The sequence below is a fragment of the Saccostrea echinata genome, unplaced genomic scaffold, assembly GCF_033153115.1.
Source record: "Saccostrea echinata isolate AGI-Se365-2 ecotype Australia unplaced genomic scaffold, CSIRO_AGI_Sech_v1 ptg000001l, whole genome shotgun sequence".
Classification (NCBI taxonomy): Eukaryota; Metazoa; Mollusca; class Bivalvia; order Ostreida; family Ostreidae; genus Saccostrea; species Saccostrea echinata.
In genome coordinates, this window is record NW_026889750.1 from 1,254,306 (window position 1) to 1,278,601 (window position 24,296).

General features: G+C 33.4%; 2 protein-coding genes across 2 annotated transcripts in view; both read right to left on the reverse strand.

Moving 5' to 3' along the window:
* Positions 1 to 5,119: 5,119 nt before the first annotated feature.
* Positions 5,120 to 24,296, reverse strand: part of LOC133182719 (MAM and LDL-receptor class A domain-containing protein 2-like) — a 232,327-nt gene continuing 213,150 nt past the window's right edge. The window contains exon 3 of the mRNA XM_061317571.1: positions 5,120 to 5,194. Coding sequence (XP_061173555.1) covers positions 5,140 to 5,194 — 55 coding nt within the window. The 3' untranslated portion in view covers positions 5,120 to 5,139. The remainder of the gene's footprint in view (positions 5,195 to 24,296) is intronic.
* Positions 6,455 to 21,856, reverse strand: LOC133195948 (amyloid-beta precursor protein-like). The gene is made up of 4 exons (XM_061332217.1): positions 21,335 to 21,856; positions 8,483 to 8,536; positions 8,092 to 8,197; positions 6,455 to 7,897 (listed from the first exon to the last, which is right to left on the reverse strand). Exons 1-4 carry the CDS (start codon positions 21,386 to 21,388, stop codon positions 7,200 to 7,202), a joined length of 912 nt encoding a protein of 303 aa, XP_061188201.1. The 5' UTR covers positions 21,389 to 21,856; the 3' UTR covers positions 6,455 to 7,199.

The window sequence follows — 24,296 nt, forward strand, 5'->3', positions numbered from 1 at the left end:
CTAATAGCACAAAAATAGGTAGACTAAATATAATTTTATTTACTCAATATTTTATCATGTACAAAAGATTACATAAATGGATTGGACATGAGGCTTTGCCTATTTAAGTCCTCTCCAAGAGGATTAAGATTACATGTTTACAGAAACAATTAATTGTAAGGACTGAAAAATGATCAGTAGTACAAGTACATGTACATAAATATTATATTAAATAATGAAATATGAATTCAGGTAACGAACAGTAATCAAGCTCAAAAGTCTATTGGAACAATACAAATTGGTATCGGGAGCAGAGCAAATACAGACCTCTAAAAACGTCCGAGGTGGGATCAGGTGCCATGGAGGAGTAAGCAGATATTACGCAAAAAAGAAAGAAATGAAAATTTTGAATAATACACAAGAGTATACACTTGTCAAGATATTGTAACATTGTACGAATAGACTTGAAATTAGTAGCGTAATGTTTGTACAAGACAAAAGTGTATGTATATTTGGTAAGATAACGTATTTTATTACAGGGAAGATAGGCACAATATATCCATGTAAAATTGAAAAATAATAAAATTATGTTATATAAACAAAGCAACAAATAAAACAAACCAGTACGTTTACCATATGTTTCGACGTATGTTAATAGTCATACATTTTGGACATATCTTGAACACATGTTGACACATGTATGTCAAATTTCAGATGTGTTAAACATATGCAGACTTATTCTACATGAGACATATATTGATTAGACGAATAAAACATTTTCAAAATATCTGTTTGTTGTTTTTTTTTCATTATTATATGCATGTATTTTTTAAAGGACATATGTATACATACATGTATCTATAAAGAAGTGTTTCGCCAAGCAGAGAGACAAAATAACTGTTACATTGCAATGAAACATATGTTCATGGCCTATATTATATAAGCAATGACAAGGAATTTTCAAAGAATTTTTTTTATAGATTATAAATATGTATAACTTTGAAGGACTTTCTAACAAAACATTGGGGGAGGGGTTTATCCCTTCATTTCTTTGAATGAAATACATTTTTTTTTAATTTACACGATAATTTAATAACTTCAGATGATGAAATTTAATAACACGTTTGATTATGAAGGCATCATTTTGTTACATCAGCCATATAGCAATGTATTGGCATCGCAACAAGTTAAATGATAAAAAGGGTGAATTTATTTTTAGTGCAAATATAATATGTTGACGGTGCGACCGTTATGGAGAGCGCAGATACCTTTCAGTTTTAATTTAGATCGGGCTCGTAAAACCGCACGTGATATTTGCTACGTCTAGACTCTGACGTCATATGTATGTTGCATTACCATTGCATTACCAAAACGGAGTCTGATCAGTGCTAATTTTAATCAAGAACGTTTAATCTACTATTCATTTGCTATATATCCATTAAATCAAGGTGATTTTATTTTTTGTTGCTACCGCGAGAACGTTATTTGCGACGAGATGCAATTCGCTAAGCATTATGGGACCACAGGTAATTGCGGAAAAAAATTCATTTGGATCAATGTGCAAAGTCCGAATTTTCTCTTCGCCCAGGCGTTGCTTTAGGAGCTCGCAGTGACGAGCGGCGCTTCGCGCCGCTCGCTGCGCTTGCTATAACTTATTGTGAAAAGATGCAGACACACATACAGATAAATATGCACCTTCCAAAGTGAAATTTCATGAGTAAAGTCAATAGAAGAAATTTGAAAAAAACATTTTATGACTCTAGACGGGATATAAGAACTTCCGGTTAAGATTGTTGTCTACGATGAAACCAGAGACCTCAGAATGGAAAACTCGGTAGTCTCTGCTTTTATCCTACATTTAATATGTCCGACGGTGAAACCGTTAGGGCGAGCGCAGTTCATTTTCTAAAACTATCTTCTCAAATGTTTTACATTCTGTTTATTACACTTTTATCGAGCTATATTCTCTATCGTTGCTGACTCTCCATGCATCGGGATCGAAATTCCCAACTTCTCGGATATTTCCGACAAAATCGGAAATACCCGAGTCGTTGAATTGACGAAAATATGACGTCACATACAAAGTCGTGTGTACCAAGGACTCAAACGATAGTATGGCATGGAAATTGAATTAAATTGTTGTTTATTATTTTTATCAAGTAAGTTAATTGTTGCTATGCTTAAGCCACCATGTTGCTATGCACCGCAAAGGATTATTGGGAGTATGGAATATTTTCACGTGGGACGATAAAAATTTCTTTGAACAATGTGCAGATTTCAACCTGAATTTCCTCCGTTCGTACACGTTGTCTATGGAGCTCGCTACGCGAGCGGCGCTTCGCGCCGCCTCGCTGCGCTCGCTATAATACCAACCGGAAGTTAGTTCTTGTATCCCGTCTAGAGTCTTAAAATGTATAGAGGTAATTTTCGAGAAATAAATGAGTGGTTTACAATAAAGAGGGTCGACCAGAGACGTCTGAAACGATTTATTTGACAAAAAAGTATCTCAAAACGATGTCATTTTAAAGTAGATTAATGATTAATATATATACAAAATACGAGGTTCGAGCTTGAAGCGGGGATGCCTGAAATTAAGTTAGGTACCTTGTGGAAAGAAAAAGAAGTCGGTGATCCCATATACGAAACGTGCCTGTGGGTCAACCTCTCAAAAGCAAATTTATGATAGGTAGTGGTAGCTAGGTAAGATGTGTTTATTTTCACTCAAAATTGATTATTAATTAATAATTTAACTAGTACGTATTAGCCTCAATAAAACCTCAAAAAGCATATCATAACGCCTCAATAACGCTTGGTAGGGTCATTGGAATGATGCAATATTGAACACTTACAGGACAGACGTTAATTTAAATACCGATACTAAAAATTCTTATTAATTTGAGTTATTTAGTTGAAATAATTAATATAGATCAATGGGAGATGTTTTAGCTATATAATAAAGGAGTTATTGAATTTATATTGGTGAATATTGGCACTCGTTGGCTGTACAAATACATTCGCAAGCTCGTGCATTTGTACAGCCAATTTGTGCCAATATTCAGTAACCCTACAAAATTCAGAAGCAAATACTTATTCAGTTCTGTTTATAAATTAAATTTGTTTGCTGTCTTTTTGTGTAGTACGGGATAGATACAGATAGAGGAAACATTGCAACGCTGCTAAAAAAAAAATAGCGAGTTAATTCTTTTTTTCTGAAAAGATTGATACGACTAAACACAGTACAACGCAATAAAGAAGGATCCTTTCACATATTTATTGATATATATCATCGATCTGCACGAAGAGCCATGATACAGTTAGCCCAAATGAAATACAGAGATAACGATCAGTAATCAAGCTCAGAGGTCCATTGAAACAATACAAATCGGGAGCAGAGCAAACACGGACCTCTATAAAACATCAGAGGTGGGGTCAGGTGCTATGAAGGAGCAAGTATCCCCTGTCGACCAGTCACACCCGCTGTGTGCTTATTGTTATGATCGGGCAAACGGAAAAATCCGTAAACATTTCAGTGTTTAAATAATGGACTAACAATTGGTATACTTGGAGTTACAGATGGCTTAAATACCGAGTCTAACTAGTTTAGTAATTATCGTTATTATTGCTTTATATGACAGCAATATGCTTTACACAAGAATTAGAGGAGATAACATTCAGTTGACCTAAATATATTATACAAATAATCACTCTCTTTACTATTTGTATCTCTACTTGCCACATATTACTTGTACTTTCAATTTTCCCCCATTTTCTACTGGTCCTGGTCTTGTTTGTTGAATGCTTTACTAGTCAGGACAAGTCACCCACATTAAAGCGTAAGGCAGTCCATTCCTCAGGTTCTGAAAATCAACAGCCAAATAATTGAAAATGCTCGTGCACAAAAATGTCAGTGAATTCACAATGTAATGTGTATATACCCATTATATAGCAAAAAAAAAAACAAAAAAAAAAACAACTATCTCAAAAATATTTTCAGGAAATGTGAATATTGCTCTAATTAGGCATTTTCTAATTGAAAATTGATCAACAAAAGTATTTCAATAGAGAAAACTATAAGTGACCAAACATTCGGGGGGGAAAATGTCTGTATTTTGTACGTGTGATGTATTTTAGTTCTATTAACTGTATGATCGTTTTATAATACATGCTAGATAAAAAGCATGTGATTTTATTGCAAGATATCACAGATCATTTCCAATTTCATTTCATGCTATAAACATTGGCATTAAAGGCAAGATTAAAGGAAGATAGATTTCTATCTAAAAATGTTTTTAAAAAATATACTTTAATGGGGTGCTAAAGTTTACTTTTTACAAAACGTTTCTAAGATTTCAGAGAACCTTGAATCATGAAATTTGAAGATAACGAACAGTATTCAATCTCGAAAGTCCAATGAAACGATACAAATTTGGAGCAAAGCAAACACAGACTTCAAAATTTAGAGGGGGATCAGGTGGCATGGAGGAGTGCGCATCCCCTGCCGACTGTTCACACCCGCCGTGTGCTCCTTGTCATGATCGGGGAAAAAACGAGAAAATCCGTAGACATTTCAGTGTATAAATGATGGCCTATCAATTAGTTTAAAAAAGCGTCAGTCAGCATTTGACTCAATGATAGCGATAGGTTGTATGTGCTGACAAGGTCATTGTATCGACCATTAAACTTGCGAAATGATGACTTTAAACGAGACTGTTGATATCCCTGTTTCATCAACTTGATTGTCAAAAGCTTGCCTCGTTTTAGAAATTGTGCATAAGTAGAGCATGCTCTTGCGTATCGAATCAACTGAGAGACCCCATATGCAGGTGATAAGGATATATTGCTACATAAGTAAGGGAAGTTGACGATTGAAAAGTTGAAGTCATCACGTTTTTCATAAAACTTTGTTGTTAGGTTACCATAAACGTCTTTTTCTAGTAGAATATCTAATTATGAAACAAATGTGCCAGACTCTGTGGTATCTTTTATTTCAAGCTCACTGGTATATATCGAGTCGACATATGAATGAGTAACTATCGTTAATTGATAATACGTCGTCGATAAATCGAAATGTCGAGTTGAAGGCCATAGCAAGTGTTTTCTTCTTCTCGTGTAGAAGTTTTTGAATAAATTCTGCTTCATATGAATACAAAAATAGGTCTGCTAATAACGGGGCGCAATTGGTACCCATGGGGATTCCAACAGATTGTTGGAAGACCTGATCTCCAAAAACTACATAGATATTGTCAATTATAAACTCAAGCATCTTTATAATATCAACTTCAGTGTACTTTTGTGTACAATCAGAATGCTTTTTAACAATATAAGATGCATGAAATGAAAATAGTTGTTGAAAAATATTCAAATTCAAGCTTCTTTTTGAGACTTATTCAATTAAATGATAACTTTAAGAGTTATTGTTCTTAGTTGAGGAGCGGTTATTCCTAATGTTTGCCATTTACCCAGATACGTGTTTCAAGGTCCAAGGATAAGGGTAAGGGAAATTTATCAGTTCGAAAATGACACGATAATCAAAAATAAAGTCAACCACATCACAAATTACCGTCTCGTTCAATTTCCAATTTTAAGGTAAATCGCCAAAATCAACTTCAGTGGTGATATTCTGAGTTTCTTTTTGTGATAAGTCCTCGTGTAAAGTTCAATAAAACCTAGGGTAAGTTTCACAATTACAGTTGAAAGCTAAAGGCAATGACTAATTTTATTTGAGGATCTATAGCTAAACAGACAAAACGGACTTAGATCGGAAAATCATAGTCCCGTTTTGCTTTATAATCTAATAAAATATATGTACAGGCCTAATTCAAGTTATATTTACATCCAGTGAATATTTTCTCCATTATGTCTTTTATGAAAACCACTTGCATTCATCAAACCATAAGCGCCGATTAACTAGTTAGAACCGGTTTTTCAAGGCCACCTGTACGAAGATGATAACTGATTTCCATTATTGATCAATGAGCAATAATACCATATTTCACGTAATTTAACTTACTTTGTACGATACAGACATAAATATAAACAATAAAATGTCTTTCTTTGTTAATCTGGAATTAACGATTGCAAATTGCAGAAAAAAGATACGTAACCCGAGCAAATGTATTTTTTTATTTATTTTATTTTTATCTATTTATTATATTATTATTATTATTTTTGCAATAGATGCAACCGTTAATTCCCGCATTAACAAAGAAAATATTTTATTGTTTAAATGCCATTATATGTAATATACTGACCTGACATCATTCCTTGATCATAGGAGAAAAATTCTTCATATTGATTATCTTTATAAGTTGACTTCATTGTTAGGTTGTCCTTTTCTGTGATTGACGCAAATATTTAAAATAGAACAAATAAAAATTTACAAATCAGCCTCAAAAATGAATACTTTTTCTCATACTCGTATTTTTTAAATATTATTGTATTTCTATAAAGTAAAGACACAACATCTCAGCTTGACTTAACTTTTATTGTTTCCTTATTGCTCAATTCGAAGAAAATTTATTGCGATGTGATATATATGTATATTTTTTCCCCAATGTCCACTATCAAAATGTTTCCGTCTTGATACTAACAGTTATTTTAAAAACAGATATAATTTATTCAAAAGTAATATTCCATTATGACTTTAAACCATATTCAAGTAATAATAAAATTAAACAATATATGAATTGAATGATAATTATTTACAAATATAATGATAATTTACACAGCGCTAAGTTGTGATTAAATGTAATATTTACAACCATGTTATACAATAACACGCAGAATATTATTATAAAACACATCTTCTCACAGAACAAAATAATAAAACACTGGACATGCCAAAATGCCCTCATAAATACATATAAAATCATATATAATACACTCAAAATACAACAAAGATACTGGTTTGTGGATATTTAAATATATCTAACTGAAGAAGGATAGTTTTTGATGAGAATTAAATACATGCATATGGTTAAAATACCAAATACATGTTAAATATCTACCAAAAATTTCATTTTAATGAAATTCATATTACAAATGTATTAATATTGTGTCATGTAGCGCTCCTCAGTCTCGTGATTAAATTTCACCAATCATCGTTTAGATGGTCACGTGAGAAATTCCATTAACATGAATATATCTTGTTTTCATGTCAACCATTCTACAAGTACATGTATGTATTGACAAGACTTAATCAGTTAGTTCCATTGCGATCCTCAATCTTTTTGGTTGTCCGCTTTCGATTTGATTTTTTCAATACTGGACTTCATTGTGTCCTTTGTTTTGTCAATGATAGAAATCAGTTCAAAGTCTTTGGGTGTAATAGATTTTGATTTCGCCTCTATGTTAGACAAATCAATCTTGGGCCCTTCAGTGGTAGGGTTCAACCTATTCTTCTTTCTTTTGTTCTTTTTGTTTTTTCTCTTCTTGTTTTTATTCTTCTTCTTCTTCCTTCTTCTGTTCTTCCTTTTCTTTCCTTTTCTGTCCTTTCCATCACGCCGTCTTTTCCTACCCTTTCTTCTGCTTCTTTTCAGCTGCCTTAATTTCTTCCTCTCGAGTCTACGCTTTCTCCGCAACTCTTTTTGATGCGGGTCAGTAACCCTTGACCGAACGGACACTAAAGGGATGCGGTTGCTCTCACTGACCACTGCCTGGTCTCCAACCAGCCGTTCAGTCACTATTCTTGGACTTCGAACAGATTGAAAGTCTTTCTTGCTCTTTTGAATGCTATTGTCAAAATGTGCAATGCAGTTTTCTTCACATTCGTCCTTGCTTCGAAAATTGTTCTGGTTGCCTCGACAACCTTGAAAGAAGAACAATGTGCACTCTTTGATGTTTTTATTATAGAACCACCTCAGATATCTGGCCCCACAGTCTCCTGGCTGAGGGGGAAGATCACATATCCTCATTTTTACTGAAAGAAAAAAAAATACCAATGGGAAATCAAAAAAATGTTTTAGAGCGATTCCAATTTGTAACACCTGTCTTCAAAACGTTTTATTCCCTCTTATTATCGAATTATAGTTTGAAGAACCATTATTGATATGATTTCTTTCAAAAAGTTTTGTGTCGTGATATTGATTAGTATTCAACATTTATTATTTTTACCTCTGACATATTGTGCTGGTACACACACTGCAAATGACATATTCATAGGCCATTGTAAATGTTGTATAGCACACACCTCATCTTTCGGGCATCTTTTGTTGGCTTCCTGTTAAAAAAAAGATTCATGATTTTTACTTCTTATAAGATTACCACAATTTTCTTTTTAATTACAGCATGAATTGCAAGCTTTTCAATCAAAATTTTATTACTAGGTGTTACATGATGGGTAACCTTGTAGTCTTTTTTTTTTTACATTACATGGATTTTTAAGAAGGGAAAGATGTTCTTATATATCATCGTTGGGTCTGTGTTGTTTGTTAAAGTTAGCAAACGTTGTTCTGATTGTCTCAAAATTATGCCTTTCCAATGATTGCAACGAATGATAACGTACTTTGCATTTCCTCTTGGCCTCTGAACCAATGGCTAAACTGCTTCCGTCTGCACTCTACAAAATAGAACAAATTCGGTATAAATCATCGAGAAAAGTGCACAGCGAGCTTACAAGACTTTCTGACATGCAGTTTTATCTTATTACGTTGTAAGAAGTGTCGCTAATGAAGAAATTAGTCCAGATTAGAAAAAGATTGGCGACCTCTGATTCACGATTTTGTTGTACGAGATTGTGAACAGTGTCACGTCGGACCTCGCACAACGAGCCGATAAATTTCCAAAATGCGACAAAAATTTGTATAGCCTCCATTATTTATTGTGTCTTATTAAGAATGAGGTAAATAAATTAATTTTACAGTTTCTTTACACGTCGGTAGTTTGTTTTCTTTCCGAAAAGACCGTATTACGTGTGGGTGATTGATGTTCTGTATAAGACTGTAATAAATGTAATTTTGAATTGCACGGGGTGAGGTCATTGTACATTTAAGTAATAAAATGTCGTTCATTTCAGTCGATCTTTAAAACTTTGTATGATATGTAAAATTTTATGAAGTGAGTTAATGTTTAATCTAAAGTGGATTTTTCTACTTGTAAAATGATATTCAAGAAATAAATTAAACATGGAACATCAAATTTAATTGATGTGATTTCGGTGCACTTGGAGATCTTTAACGTTGAATGTATGTTCAAACACTTCATTAAGATTTTTCAAAAGCATTCCTCCAAAGTCATCCATTTTACCGTTATCAATGGCTTTGCTAAAAGGTTCGTTAATTGCGGTCATAGGTCAAAAATTTTGCGTTAACCAGGGGGCTTGGAAGTAAAGTTTTGACTCAGCCATTTCTACATTTTACTTAAAAATACTTTCATTTTTTTTCTATGTTAATATAATGATAAATCAGATTAGAAAGGTAGAATACTGGATCATTTTTAGAAGGAAAAAAACACCAAAAAGAAAAAAACAAATAAATTAATTATGTCCTCCGCAGCTTCTCTGTTTCACTAATTTATTTTTTCCAAAAAAAGTAATATTTCTATGGGTCAAGAGTAATGCACTCATTTACCATTTTCAAGAAAACCATAAAGGTTGAAATGCATTTATGTATGTATTAAAGTTTTTAAATACTTTAGATAAACATTTTCTTTAACCTCTTTCGGAGCTACATATGCTTTCCTCTCATAATCCTAATAAAAGCCTTTTCCTTCATGTATGATCAAGGTCATAGATTCTTGATAACTAAGTATGGGGGTTTATCCATTAGTTTGACATCCACCAATTAAAACTTATTGGTAAATCAAGAATGGGAAAAGTTCGTTAAAAGCACAAACGTGGTTTCCCGCAAACTCGGTGGGGTGGCGTCAGGTTAAAATGTTTTTAAATTGTTCAAACGCTTCAGTTTTTATCAGATCCGACAATCAAACAAATATCTGACAAATAAGAGAAAAAATCCATCTCACGCCTTGTATTTTTATGAGGTTATGCAAGTTCCGTTAAATACTTCGAGAGAAGCCATTGTGACATGACGAAAGGTAACGGGGGTTTTCTCATTTATCCTGCCTCTAAAGATGGCATTCATCTTCAAAGGTCAAGAGGAAAATTCTTTAAGTAAATTGCATTCCTCTAACTTTTCGATTGCATACGAAGTTAATCCCAATCATAATCAATCTCCAGCACTGCCCCCTAATCCTTTAAGCAGTTCTTTATTTCAAACACGCTTACAAAATTTTAACATTGTTATTTTTACCCTCTCGAACAGTGTGTGACACTTCACTGTGGATTTTACTTGATTCCTGCAGAACGAAAGAAAAAAGAAACGTCTTTTTCTTTAAACATATTTTTACGTATCGAAATTTCATCATTCAAACACACATGAAATGAATATTAAATCAAAATCAGTAACAGTGTCATGTTTGATTTTACGTTAATTAATCAATTAATTTTAATTTTTGTTTTGTGTCATTTATGTTTCTGAACTTTGTTCTGGAGTGGATTGGAAACAAAAATTCTTCAGGGTGTTCGAAGTGTTTTTTTTTTAAAGACGAACATCAGATTTTGTGTCTAGAACAATGGGGTACGTTTTTGTCTCTTATTTAATGATATCGTTATATCTCTCGCCATAGGACCGGGTGGAACGCTAAGATCCTTATTTCATAAGGTGTTGAAAGAGCTCATTTATAGTACACGGGTATAGATACTATCGTAGACATATTTCCTATACAGTAGAATAACTTGTTGAAAACCCTACCCTCTTATCTTGATTACCAAATGTTAACCTTAAACTGAAATTTGCAAAAAGGCTGAAATATTTCTAAGCGTTGCATGAGTATAAAGCTTAAGTGTTATCTAAAAGGAGAGAAAAAAAATTCCCAGGATGCCCAAATGGTTTTTTTGCATCTTAAAATGTTTGCTTCACATGAAATGTAATTGAAAACACCGCCTTAAACCCATTGTGTTTAGGACTAAGTATTACTAAAGGGGACTAAATGGGTTTATATCTTTGTTTAGATTTGAGTAAATTGTCAAATCTTCTATTCCCAGCCGGATTAATTGGACAGGTTAGCCGGTACACTGGGAAAACGAACCAAAGAAAGAATGCCATTTGCGAGCATTTCATTTAACCCCGTTCTATTCTTCTCAAAAATATTAATCCTTACATAGAATGCGAAAGGACAATTGAAGAAAAAAATGTTTTGAGAAAAATTATGCATCATCTCATCTTTCGCACCTTAAATTAACAATGACAAGCGAAACCCGTAAAAAACACGGACCTCCCATGTATGAAATTGTATATGCAATTTGAAGATATATTAGACTTATAATGGATGGAGATTAAATTTTTAAAAATCTGTCTTCAACGTTTAATATACACAAATTTTAAGCTCTCTGCAAAACACAACGATTGCTTTCTAACTACAATCAAACCCCCTACAAACTTTATATCATTTGAAAACGATGAGACATTTGATTTTATTAAGTCCAAGTTCATTAATTTTTCTCATATTAAGAATTATTACTGTTGGTGTGAATTGCACCTGGGTAACGGGTACCAGATAATTGGACTAGCTCCCATGCCCTTTTGCACCTGTGGACTGTCTTAGTGTATTAGACAATTCGTTCCAAAGATCAGATGGCGGAGTGATTTTATCACCGGTGTTAGGTGCCAACTGCAGACAAAACGATGTAACCCTAGAGTTCTGAACACACGATTCAGCATTACAACAACTAGAATTCTGTACCCTTTCACAATAATTATGTTTCTTCACAGGTCTGCAGACAAGAGACGTAATGCTAGATTGAGTACCCAATCCTGTCATGAGGGAGATCACAAATGATGCCTCTCTGTCCTAATTCTGTACAAGTGATTTGATGTACGAACGTTTTGGACGACACATCATCAATACAGTTTATACTTTGCCATCCACATATTAAAGTAAATTTTTCACCTTGTTTCTAAGGGCAAGGTGAAAAAAATCATAACAGTTAGGCACGCAGGGAAGGGTTAAAAGACTTCATTAATCAATGTCCCACTCGGGCAGTTTTAGGGTGACTAATTTATTAAAATTTTTCCAAAAATAATCAATCAACTGTAATTACAGAAAGCCCTCTATATCTTCCTTTACGCCTTCATCTAGTTCTGCTTGTCGATCAGGTATTTTTCAACACACCTTTAGCTAGTCAGTTACAAAGCCAGAAAAAAAAAATCATAACAATCAGCTCTTCAATTTTGTGAATGAATTTCTGCTCAGTATTCAACTTTGAGAAGGCTTGTTAAGCAATCAAATAATCTTTACATCAGATGTGAATGAAATCATTCATATTCTGCAGATAAAGCTTAAAAAACCAAGTCCCTGCACAGACAATGTCTTCTGAATGTAATAACTGTAAAGGTCAGGGGACATCTTTCTTGGTCCAAATACATCCTTTCATCGAACAGATAAGAATATATTGTAATCCAAAAGTCCATATTTAGATAGACATCGCCCATCTGTTTAACTATTATGTTGTGTGTGTATTGAGGGGTATCTTAATTTCCCGCAGGTGCAGCGTTTATGGTGTATATTTTTTATGAATGGTTTTCATATTTGCAGGAACAATAGTCTTCTAGATTATTGCTGACGAACAAAGTGTGAACACCAATATTTATCAATGGGAATCTCAACCTAACAAAACACGGGGCGTTCTAACAAGCAGACCTGAATCTATAGGGGTGTGAATTAAATGCTCTGCACATGGAACTTGAAGATTGTCTTCTTTTGTTAGAATCTTGTATCAGGCTATCTTAATCTAAAATGCCACATGCTAAGCATTATCTCTTAAGTGTAAAAACGATCTAAATTTGAAGCAATTTGTGTGTTGATATTTTTTCCTCATACATTGTTATATCTTGATGAAAATTTATTTCGGCCTAGTTTGGTTTAATAATCCATAATTGTGGTCGTTTATGGTAAATTAATTCGTATCGGAGACCCGAAATGGAGTATCAAGACATCTTTGGTACTAGATTTCAGCGACTCAACACCTCACAAAGAACAAATTTATTTTAGGAAAACTATAAATACATCTCCGTACTGCAAATCCCCAGTCTTACCATATATATCTTAATGATTTCCTGCTGGTTTTGTCAAATCATTATGGTCACGTAGGTGGTGATACTTCGGTCGTATATGTCCAACAACTTGACCATTACGTAGATTCATAAACACCGCAGTATTATGATGTTTAAGATATTTGGAAAAAAAATGTAGTTGCATTTCAAAATAACTGAGAAAATAGACTACATGTATATATTGGTTGGTTTTTTTTTTTTTTTTTTTTTTTTTTTTTTTTTTTTTGTTTTTGTTTTTTTTTGTTTTGTTTTGTTTTTTTTTTTTTTTGGCCAAATGCTCTCCTCATTCTGCTTTGTCTTGATTTAAAGAAGTCGGTTCCTCAGGTTTTTGAAAATCAGCATGCAGGATTTGATAATGCCGAAAAAATGTAACTGAATTCACAAAGTAATGTGTAAAGTTCATTATGATAGTTAATCATATTACCCGTATATAGAGAAATTATTCAAATCTCAAAATATTTTCTATTGAAAATTAATATACAAGTATATTTTAGGTTTTAAAAAACAGATATGCAGATATTCCGTAAAAATTGCATTTTTTTTATAGTTATTAGTATATATACGTAGTACTTATGCAGTATTTCAGTTTGACAATTCTTCTATTAACTTCAATTATCATATTAATAAATAGTGTAAAAAGCATGTGATATCACTGCAGGAAATAAAAGATCACTTCCATTTTCATTTCACGACAATATAAAGCATTGAATCAATTTCTTTATAATGGTTGCTGTTTGTATTTTCAAGGGTGCAAATATAGGACTGTTTCTGAGACTTCAAAGAACCTTGAATCATATCAAAGTACATGGAAATAGACAATGAAAACTGCTGCACGAAATAAAATAAATTTCAAGCCAAAGAGTTATAGTTCCTGACTGAGGAGCTGACTTCCTTAATTATTTCTCTCGGAGCAATCACACCATTGTCCACAGCGAGCATGTGTGTCTAAATATTTTAACCTTGGGTTTGACCTTCTAAAAGTGTAATTCTTTTCCCGTGGGTGCGTTTACAATTTTCTGGTGTGAACTCACAGCAGATAAGTCGGTTGAAGTGACAGACGGTCGGGGGGATACAAATGGATTCTGAAGAGGACCATTGAAGTATAATTAGTCGTGTTTCAGTAGATAAAGGGATGATAAACTGCGATGCGCCATGCCGGGAATACGCTATGTTTACTTTTTGCGGGTGTAAACCCTTTTTTGACACACGAACTTCACCTAATGCTGAATGTCTGCTTAATAGAAACGTCAAATGTCTGTGTTCCACTCTCAATGTAATACAAGCCGGATTAGAGAAAGAATTCTCATTTGCTGTCACTTGTTATTTCTAAGTGGATTGTATTTACATTTACTTTCTGTATCTGTTTAGCAACTACATTTTATGTATTACTTTTTCCTCCCTTAAGATATTGGCGGAACAATACACCCCAAAACATTCACTCAGTCTGATTATTCTGGGGAATTTTATGCGTGGCTTTATTGTCATTTTATGTTATAATTTAGTTTGTCGTCATTCTGTGAAAATCTTTCAATTTGGCCAGCAATTTTCTTCTCACACCATAAAAGTCTATTTCTTAGATAAGAACCTTTTAAGATCTGATGTTTAATAGTCCTATTTTATTATTTTTTGTGATGCATTATAAAACGTATATACATTGTAATATAAACATCAAAAAAAAAATTATATTAAAAAATTCATTTTTTAAAAATTAGAATCGCTGGGAACAGTTTCCCCCATTTATAATTTCTATCAAGATAAACAATGAATTTTGGCAAAAATTCTGCATTAGGCGGGCAATGACTTTGTGTATAGATGACGCCTATCATATTTTCTAAGATGTCACGACTGATATGACCTTTTTTTCTGAAAAATTTGCATTAAAATATACCTGACTTAGAAGTGACCCTCAACGTATTTCCCCCTAGTGTTTTAAGTGTTGGCACAAAGTCGATTACGGGAGCAATGGACATGTTTGTAATCGTCAGAAAAGCAATGGATTAATTTCTGCCAACTTTTATACTATGTTTATTTATCAACACTTGATAGTGAAAGGAGTCTGGTGTAATATATATTAACACATAAATACATTTTTTGAAAATTTTAAACACGAGAAAGAGAATTGTCCCGAGAGAGATTTAAAATCTGCGATAAAATCGTAAAAGTTCATTTTTATCGCGTTTCTAAATTAAATCCAAATATTAAATACATGTCTGCTTTCGTTTAAGCGAATTCCTGAGACTGTCTTAATCTATTCCAATCATATTTGATATGCAAAATGATAATATACTGCATGTAGTATGTAATAATAGATTATTTGCGACAGTGATGGACAGCTTCTATCCGTAATATATACATATATATACTATCTTAATCTTCAAATCTGCCATTCATAAAATCTGACATTCATCAGTCGGTTTGTTTGCATCAATTTTTTACTTAAAAAATGCAGATTTCAAATTAATGTGAGCTCACACGAAGAAATGGCACAGGTGCTTTTAAGTTCATAAAAGGATTTTTCATAATTGTCGTTAAGATATCTGAACACCGTGGATTAAATCCTTAAGCCGTAATCCGATCCGGCGGATTAAAATTGCAGGCTGAATGTACTGAAGTAGAGTTGACTTAGAAAACCGTGATAAGAATTCTAATTGTCATTTGAATGAAAAGAAAATTGATGTTTTGAATTTTCCATCTCCTGAATTAATTTTATAGTTTAAAAATGTTTGCTTTAATCGCATAATCATACGCTTATTACAGAAAATATACAAAATTCATAAAAAAGACATACGGCTAGTAATGTTTAATAGAAATAGCATAAAATGAACATTGTTAAATCGGGGGGAAAAGTGCTACACATGTCAGTTTACTCCGTGAATAACAAAAGAACCGTTTTCCTCAGAATTGATATCATTTGTTTTTGACCGTGATGACATTTTACTTACTGTCGCCAACTAATTCCCTACCCCATAAACATCAAATCCATAATTCCGGAATAATTAATGCCTGACACAGAAAATACAACAGTTATGGCCATAACGTGGAGAGAATCAGGGTCCGCTAGTTTGTACGACAATAAATATTTATTTATGATAGCATTTCCCCTCCCGCACAATGTTTGCACTAATCAACATCGTCCCTCTAAAGAGAATATCTTAATTCAGTCAGTATGGCATATATATATTGACATTTGTTTTGACGAACCTAAGCCATTAATCGGCCGAGGAATTATAGAGATCTTGTACTTTGTTAGTTCCTTAATTTGCACTACAAAGGAATACCAAATCCTTTTGTATATTAAAAAAAGTATTTTCTGACATCGTTTGATTTTGATGTGTAACTGCCCGTTATGTTGGCCAAGTTTGTCTTTTAAAATTACAGTAACCAACAAAATATCTTTATATCAAAACAAGGAGAGTATTCAAACATTTTCAGATCAGTTAAGATGCAGGGTGTTTCAGCGAACATGTCCCGAGTTTGCGCTTTCAATAAAAAAAAATTATGGGCATTTCACGAAAATGCGAAGAACAAAACCATACAATTTCATCAGTATGAAAGTTTACGCAAAGCTGGATCATTTATTCTTAAGATCTGTTTCCTAGAAAGACGCATCTTATCTGGGTATTTCTTTTTCAAAATCCTCTTCATCTAGTATCGGAGATGTACTATTTGTAAAGTATAGTATAACATTATTCATATTCATTCAAAACTTTTGATGATGTAATTAAAAACTATGAAGTTATAGTACATGTATATTGTGTTTATATAATAATATATATTGCAAGAAAATGTGTTTTGTCATGTACAAAAATATAGACATTCAAAGTCTCGACATGTTTGTTGAAACACCCTGAATAAAAGGTTAAAATAATGATAGGCCATAACTTTTTTTCATTTCGATACTTTTTGACTTGTAATTTATTCAAGCATAAAATATTCTGAAAACTAAATCCTTCAATTAAAATGCATTTATGTCAGTCAAATATTATATTATACTCGCCGAACCTGATCTGGTCCTTTGTATATTGGACACGCCAAAGGGAAAATATGTTACATCGATCTTATCACCACACACCCTATGACGGGTGTGAAATTCATATTCCCCATTGTCAAAACAGAATTAGTTTTTTGAAGGTTTTTATTTAAAAATAATTGTGTGCAGCTTAAATGCTCTCAAGATCTGATGTGCAATTGTTTACATTCCTATGAAACAATGTTCTTTATCAGCAATTTTCGGGTGTTTTAGATAATAGCTCATCATGAAAGAATCCATAGTTTGAAACAATCACTAAACAATTGCAGGTTTAACATGAAGCAGTTTAAACTTAGGAGGACTAAAATGCTTCAGAATCTCGGCACAGGACGGTAAATCATTTGGAGAGTCTGCCACTTGGTTCCTAGCCGAATAGTGTGTATTACATCATTTATGGGAAGAAAAAAACACACAAAAAGTGCTGAAAGGTTTGGAGTTCTTGAAAGATGTAAACCAAACGGATGAAGATGGATTATCGATAGTGGTTAGCAGAGGATATCCTAATCCTACCTCAGACTGTCTGTCACCGAAAGATAGAAACTTATCAATACTTCCAAACTATTCACTTCGTTTTATTCGATGTGTTGTGTTTTCCGTAAATTGTGTATAAAACTATCAGTAAACAATTCAGAACGGCGTTCTTGTAACAGATTTCAAGTCTAAAGACCAAATTTTATAGCAATCACCAGATCATAGCATGATTGTTAAAATATTTCATACTGAAAAGGTGCTTCTAAGTAGTTAAGTGATTTCGTTTTAAAAAGATAGGGAGTAGAAATAAAAGTGAATTAAATGGTCAGCATATGTACATCTAAACTGATATGTTCCTAGACGGGTCAAAGAGTTCAGAAACGGTGTTAAACATCGGAAACTTTATCAAGGAGATATAACAGAAGGCGAAACAATTGCCGTTTCTTTTCAAAGACATGCGCATAAATCAAGGAAGTTGACACATAACAAGAAAAGCCTGCAACATATACAGACCAAAAAAATCCGATAATGTTTTTATAATGATTATGTGTTTGATGCTATTGGTACACGATATAGAGGTGGGCTGTCAGTTAATATGGCTTTACAAAGAAATACTTTCCGAGCGGAATTTCTTGTATGACTGAAGCAGCCAATGTATGCCTTGTTCGCGACAACGTTATGTGTCTTAATTAGAATTTACAGTGGAAAAACGAACTTGCTGGTCAAGAAATAAAGATATGGGTCAAAGAAGACATTAGATTTGTACTTCAGAGGTTAGAAAAATCCAGATTAGTATAGATGATCTTTGTAAATCGTCTTCTACTATAGGTACACCGTTGTCAGCTATGACTTTAATTTTCACATCATGACGTTTCTGGAACATAGCAGACACGTTCTTATTTCGCGAGTTCGGCAATTCATAACTTCTCTCTTCGTTTTGAAAAATCAATATCATGATATGAATGTTTTAAAACCTGTCGGTACTGAAGCATACGAGTTAGATTTTGTTTGTTCATATTTAAAAAAAAGTCTGATAAATTACCGGGTATAATGATGATGAATCAGTTGCACGTCATTTAATCTATAAATAGTTGTCCCTGATTGTGTTCGAAAAAAAATACAGCAATTCTCTTTTTCTATAACAAGGGTTTATTTTATGACATCTTTATATTGAACCAAATTCATTTCAAATTCAAGTTATTAATGGTGAAAGTAAACATATCAGCGCAGATAGAACTGATAAGAGAGATTGAATAGTTAATTTTCTTTTTCGATATAGAGGGAAAATTGGAGTTTTAAGTTTACAAAGAAGTTTGAGAGCGGGTTTGTGACACTGAAAAGAACCATTCAGCAATAATGTACTTAAAATGCTCCGCGTGTAAATATTATCTATCGGGGTTAAACGGGAAGTCTCTTACAGATTTGACACTTGTGTTAATTCGTCATTTATTTATCTTTCACAAAATAAAAACACAACCAGTCCCAAGGAAAATGTTTTGCTAAGATATTTCTATGCATTTCTAAGCGATTATACTGCCCCCACTTACGTGACTGTGAAGGTTATGAAGAGAAATATTGTTTATGCCTTATCCTTTTCATGTAGCAGTCCATTCAATTTTGTTCCCTATGCACTGAATTGGGATGAAAATCTCAGATTATCAAAGGTTCGCAACAGCCATACCCTTAAACTCCACGCCCCCAAGTTTAATTTTTCAAAAGAATTATTCTGACCACTTCACACGTCTGATAATCCAAAATTTGAATTTTGTAGAGTCATTGCGGGTAGACTTGGGGCAACATGGAGCCGCTAACAGATTCATAAAATGTCTAGCAGATACAGAAAACCAAAGGGCTAGGTGGTCTGCATTGTTGATTTAGTCCGGAAAAGACTCTTCCATCCGATAAAAGTGAAAAATCATGACGCCTGCCCGCTCTTTCTCGTATTGACACGGGGAGATAGAAGTGCTTATTTATGAGCGAGGATTGCATCCTCTAAATTCCCCTCGCCGTAAATCTAGACCTGATTCTACTATATTGATGTACGTGTAAATCCACGGCCTTCGTGTGAAAACATTTTCAATAACTTATCTTCTTCTCCGTAATCTTTGGTTCTTTATTCAATGCATCCAATCTCGTATTTTATGATGAGCTTTTAATTTCAACATTTGGATGTGTCAATAAACAAATAAAACGAAAGCTTTATGATAATCTTTAAGATTATGGAGATAAGGCATATTTGAATCGGACTTTCAGACCCCACAAATACGCATTCCATGTGTTATAATCCCAAGCCAGCTGGGATTATTGACAGCCAAACCCGTTATTCTAACGGATTGACTTCTAGTCCTAATCCCTTCTCAGTCACTAATTAGTAAATGGGTCATATTTAAAGTTGCCAGTTAGGCTCCAAGAAGAGACAGGGTGGCGTGACTCGCAATTTTTAGATTTTGAAGTTTTGACAGCAATGAATTTAAGGTCTTTTAACAATTTTTGGTTTTTTGCAAAGTCAAAGGTTTCGACTTAATGAGAGACTACAAAGATATGCACAGATTTGATTGACAATCTTAAACGACGCAGGTTATTTTTTGATAATTAATGGAAGACTTTTTACATCAGTTAAACGTTTAAGTAAAGGCAGGTTTATATCACTTACAAAAAATTCTTTTTAATCAGTGTTGACCCTCGTGTTCTTTGACCTTGCTTAAAAGCTTCATTTCAAGTTCCTGCATAAAACCGATTTATCCTTTCGGAAAAGATTTACTAGGAGGTTTATAGACGATATGCACACATTCATCATCCTCGATGACCTCCAAAACTCAGACGTAAATTATCAGCAAGAAGAAATGTTCAAAAAGTTTTCTTTTTTCTTCAAAATTTTCTTTTAAAGTCATAAAAAAATAATGACTTCCCTTTAGCTGAAAGTATATATCTGATTCAAAATGAATTAATTATATATGTTATTGGAACATTTTTCAGATTATTTGCGTATGGACTGTGTAGTTATAGCTCATTAAACTGCTTAATGGCCTCAGCCACCGAATTTGACAGGTGTCCGTGCATTAACGCTCCATCCATCAATTCTATCAGATTTACAAAGTTTATGGTTATTGAAAAGTTAATAAAATGTTATTAATTAGCTGAATATCGACATTTAAAGTATATGTTTTTTATTGGACAGGTTTTGTGTTTTGTCGCAGTGGGAGTACATTTGCCGATACGGCATGTTCAGTGTAGTGAATTTTATTTCCTACATTAGAAAGGCTTTTATAGGTATGCAATGCCCCGGTAAAAATATTCCTTAATTTCCATATCTAAATGATCACTGAAATGGTTCAGGTCTTTTATTTCAGATGAATTAAAGAGATGTTTATCGTAAAAAGGTAGGATTTCAGGTGTTTCTGTATCATTGTAAAAACTCAATAAAAATGCATGTCATCGCCTACTTAAAACATGTAAATCTTTGGTGTAAAATGTAGAATGCATTACTTTAAAGTGATACGTCCATCAGCACTCATCGATATCAGATATTTTTGCTATTTCTTAAAGAATAGTAATCATCGATATCCGATATTTTACTAATTCTTAAACTTTAACTGCACAGTATGCTTACATGACTTGACAGATATATATTGGTTAGAAAATAATTTTCATTCTAAGAGCATGTGCGTTTAAGTTAGTTATGTTTGTCCGAAATGGTTCAGGTACAATTTTGGTTAATGGACATAAGTATAGGTAAATATATTACCTGTCCCCCAAGTAAGGTTAGACACAGGCAGGTATACAGGATTATATCCCTCATATCTGATTCCAAAGTCTCTACACAAGAGGTTCACCGTAATCACATTCTAAAACATTCGCTGGTGGCTATCAGCTGTCCAAGACAAGAAATTCCATGGAAGTAAAAAGTTTAGAACTTGGAAAAAAGTATCCGAAAATGAATCACTCTACATTGTAAAGCACGTGTATAATTGTGAGGTAAATCCGTTCTGTATTTCACTATATGGAGGACGGAGCCGCTCTCTGTTATATTTACTTGAAAAATGTTCCTTCCAGTGAACTTTAATTTTTTACGCACAGGTATACAAACACAGTGAACAGAACACAGCGGGTTTAAATGAAAGAATGGAGATTTAAGCAGTTCTCCTGGTTCAAATATAGCGTGCTATTGCTTTTTCGCCAAATATAAGTATATTATAAATAATAAGAAATCGGGCAACAATTCCAATTCATAACTTGATTGCTGTAGTCCTTCGAGAGAAATGAATGGATGATCGATGGAGTTCGCGAGGTGAAGGGTCAGTGGGCAACCAATCAGAACTTAGTACGGTTTATGGCATTTTTTTCCTTGGACCTCTTTATACATGTATAAAGTCAAGAGCGTTTTGTATACTTAAACGGAGTTTTTAGAATGTTCATGAAATGTTATTTAAACAATACGCGACAACAAACACACACATGAGAGCGGGTGTCAACAATTTGTTTATGCAATTGATAATCGATGTATATAAATTCTCGAGACCTTGAATAATTGAACTTTTGTAGAAATCACACCTTTTGGTACTATTTCACACCAGGCTTTAGTGTTTCTTCAATGTACGGTTTCTATTCGTGTTAGGACACTTACAATTAATTGTTCTCACTATAACTAAATTTAAACCACTTTTTTGTTATCAGTGGAATTTTCTGGGGCGGGGGGGGGGGGGTAAATAAAATACTATTTTAGCTTTATCCAAGTTACTTATATTACGTATTCTCGTGATATTTGCACTTCATCACATAAGCAATTAATTTAGTTGAACAAACATTCCTTTAAGATATTGTAGTTCCTCCAAAAGTTCCAAGTATTCTCAGTGTCCCCAGCCCGAATCCACGTCTTTCCAAAGATCTACTCGCTTGATCCAGCTGCGGTCCGGTAAAATTTTGGCAATCTTTATCAATAATCAAGCAAATGATCCAAAACATAACAATATGTGATGACATTTTGAAATGATCATATTTTATTCATGGACCTGGGACTTACAACATTTTCCGTAATCTATTTTTGGCATCTTCTATAATTCCCCTTGTCTCGCACCTTGCTTTAATACTTCTAGAAAACGGCCGTAATCCTCATTTGGGGACCCGTTGATTGTGACGACACAATGACCGTATATTGGCACTTCAGATTTGGACAAAAGATCGTGGTAAGCAATAGACGACATTAATTAGCACCGATTAGAAAAGACTCGGTTCTGTCTCTCTCTGATAGGAAAAAGTCGATAAACGGTTGCTGGTCAGAAAATTTCAATGAACGTCTACAATAGATATGTCTGATCTAATGATACTCAGGAGTCATTACACTTCAAAAATGTGCGTTGAAAGATGTTATGCAAAATTCTTTGGAATTGAAGTACATTTATAAATTTAAAATTGAATTAAAATAGTACGTCTTCTTGATTAAAATACCTTAGTAAGCACACTTTAAATTTTTTAATGATTTACAAATTTGAAGTCGTCCGTCATCACTCGGTGTTGTAATACGATGACAGACATCGTCAGTAACAACTATCCGGAAACAGTTATATCGTCTGCAACAGCACGCGATGACAAGTGCATATCATGAGTTCATAATCTGCTTTGATAAGAAACAGACGTCACTCAGAAGTAACATGCCCTTCTAACAGCAGCTTTCCCTGGCTAACAGTTAGCTTTAGAACATAAATCACTATACAATAAACTAATTGACATCTTTGTCTTGTTAAAAGGCAAAATCATTTTTGATCTGTAGCTTGTATTTAAAAAAGTCTGGACAGAATAATTAGAGCAACTTATCACTTGGTGTGGTATGACGTTATACAGATGAAAACATTGCAAGTGCGCTTTTCTTCAAGAATATACAAAATTTCAAAAAATCTTCAGTTCCCAGAATCCACAAGCTTTAGAAGAACTTGAGAGAACAAAAATTAAAAAAAATAGAGTTCATCGCACTTTTTTAACACAGGATGGTATATGAAGTAAATATATTATTTACATGCATGTTTGCCTAGAGGTTACAAGTCCATTGCATAAACAACAGGTGATAATGCGTTAATGTCTCCTCCCCGAAACGTCCATCAAGACAAAATGGCAAACTTTATCCAGGTAGACATGATATACAGCGGTCAGACATCTGTACAAGATTATTACAAGGATCGTAAATAACAACATGGGGACATTAAGAGTCCAGATTTATGAACAAAAATAGCCTATACATCTTGAACAGAGAATCAAAATGTGGAAGAAAACGGCTCAGCTCGTCTGTCCCATTGTCGCCAGGGAATGCAAGATCAGTGCGTTTGTGAAAAATCAAAGTCCTAAATGTACTGAATCCACAAGAGGCCTTGTTATTTAAATTTTAGAACCAAACAGTTTCCGATACTATATACAAAGTTCAAAACATTTAACTTTGATCAAATACTCGCTGGTGTTATTCAATATTATGCAGTACATAAAAATATATTGTTGCAAAAGTACCGCCTTCAATGGTAATTCTTAGTATGTCATTTGCAATGAAATTCAACCTGTTCCACGCTTCTTAAACAGATGAGAATAGTTGATGTGTTTCATCATTACGAGTAGAACTAGTAAAATACAGTTTTAATCGTAATGATATTTATGTCTTGAATCTACCTCAACAAACTTGAATTTAGGTATTTGTCACCTTATCAAATAAGTTATTATTTTCTGGC

What these genes read in the sequence shown, in the direction of transcription:
- LOC133195948 (XM_061332217.1), bottom strand. Translation starts at nt 21,388, where the DNA reads ATGAGGGATATAATCCTGTATACCTGCCTGTGTCTAACCTTACTTGGG. An exon ending in TAACCTTACTTGGGGGACAG is followed by an intron (nt 8,537 to 21,334) that starts GTAATATATTTA and finishes TCTATTTTGTAG; the next exon opens with AGTGCAGACGGAAGCAGTTT. An exon ending in AGGCCAAGAGGAAATGCAAA is followed by an intron (nt 8,198 to 8,482) that starts GTACGTTATCAT and finishes TTTTTTTAACAG; the next exon opens with GAAGCCAACAAAAGATGCCC.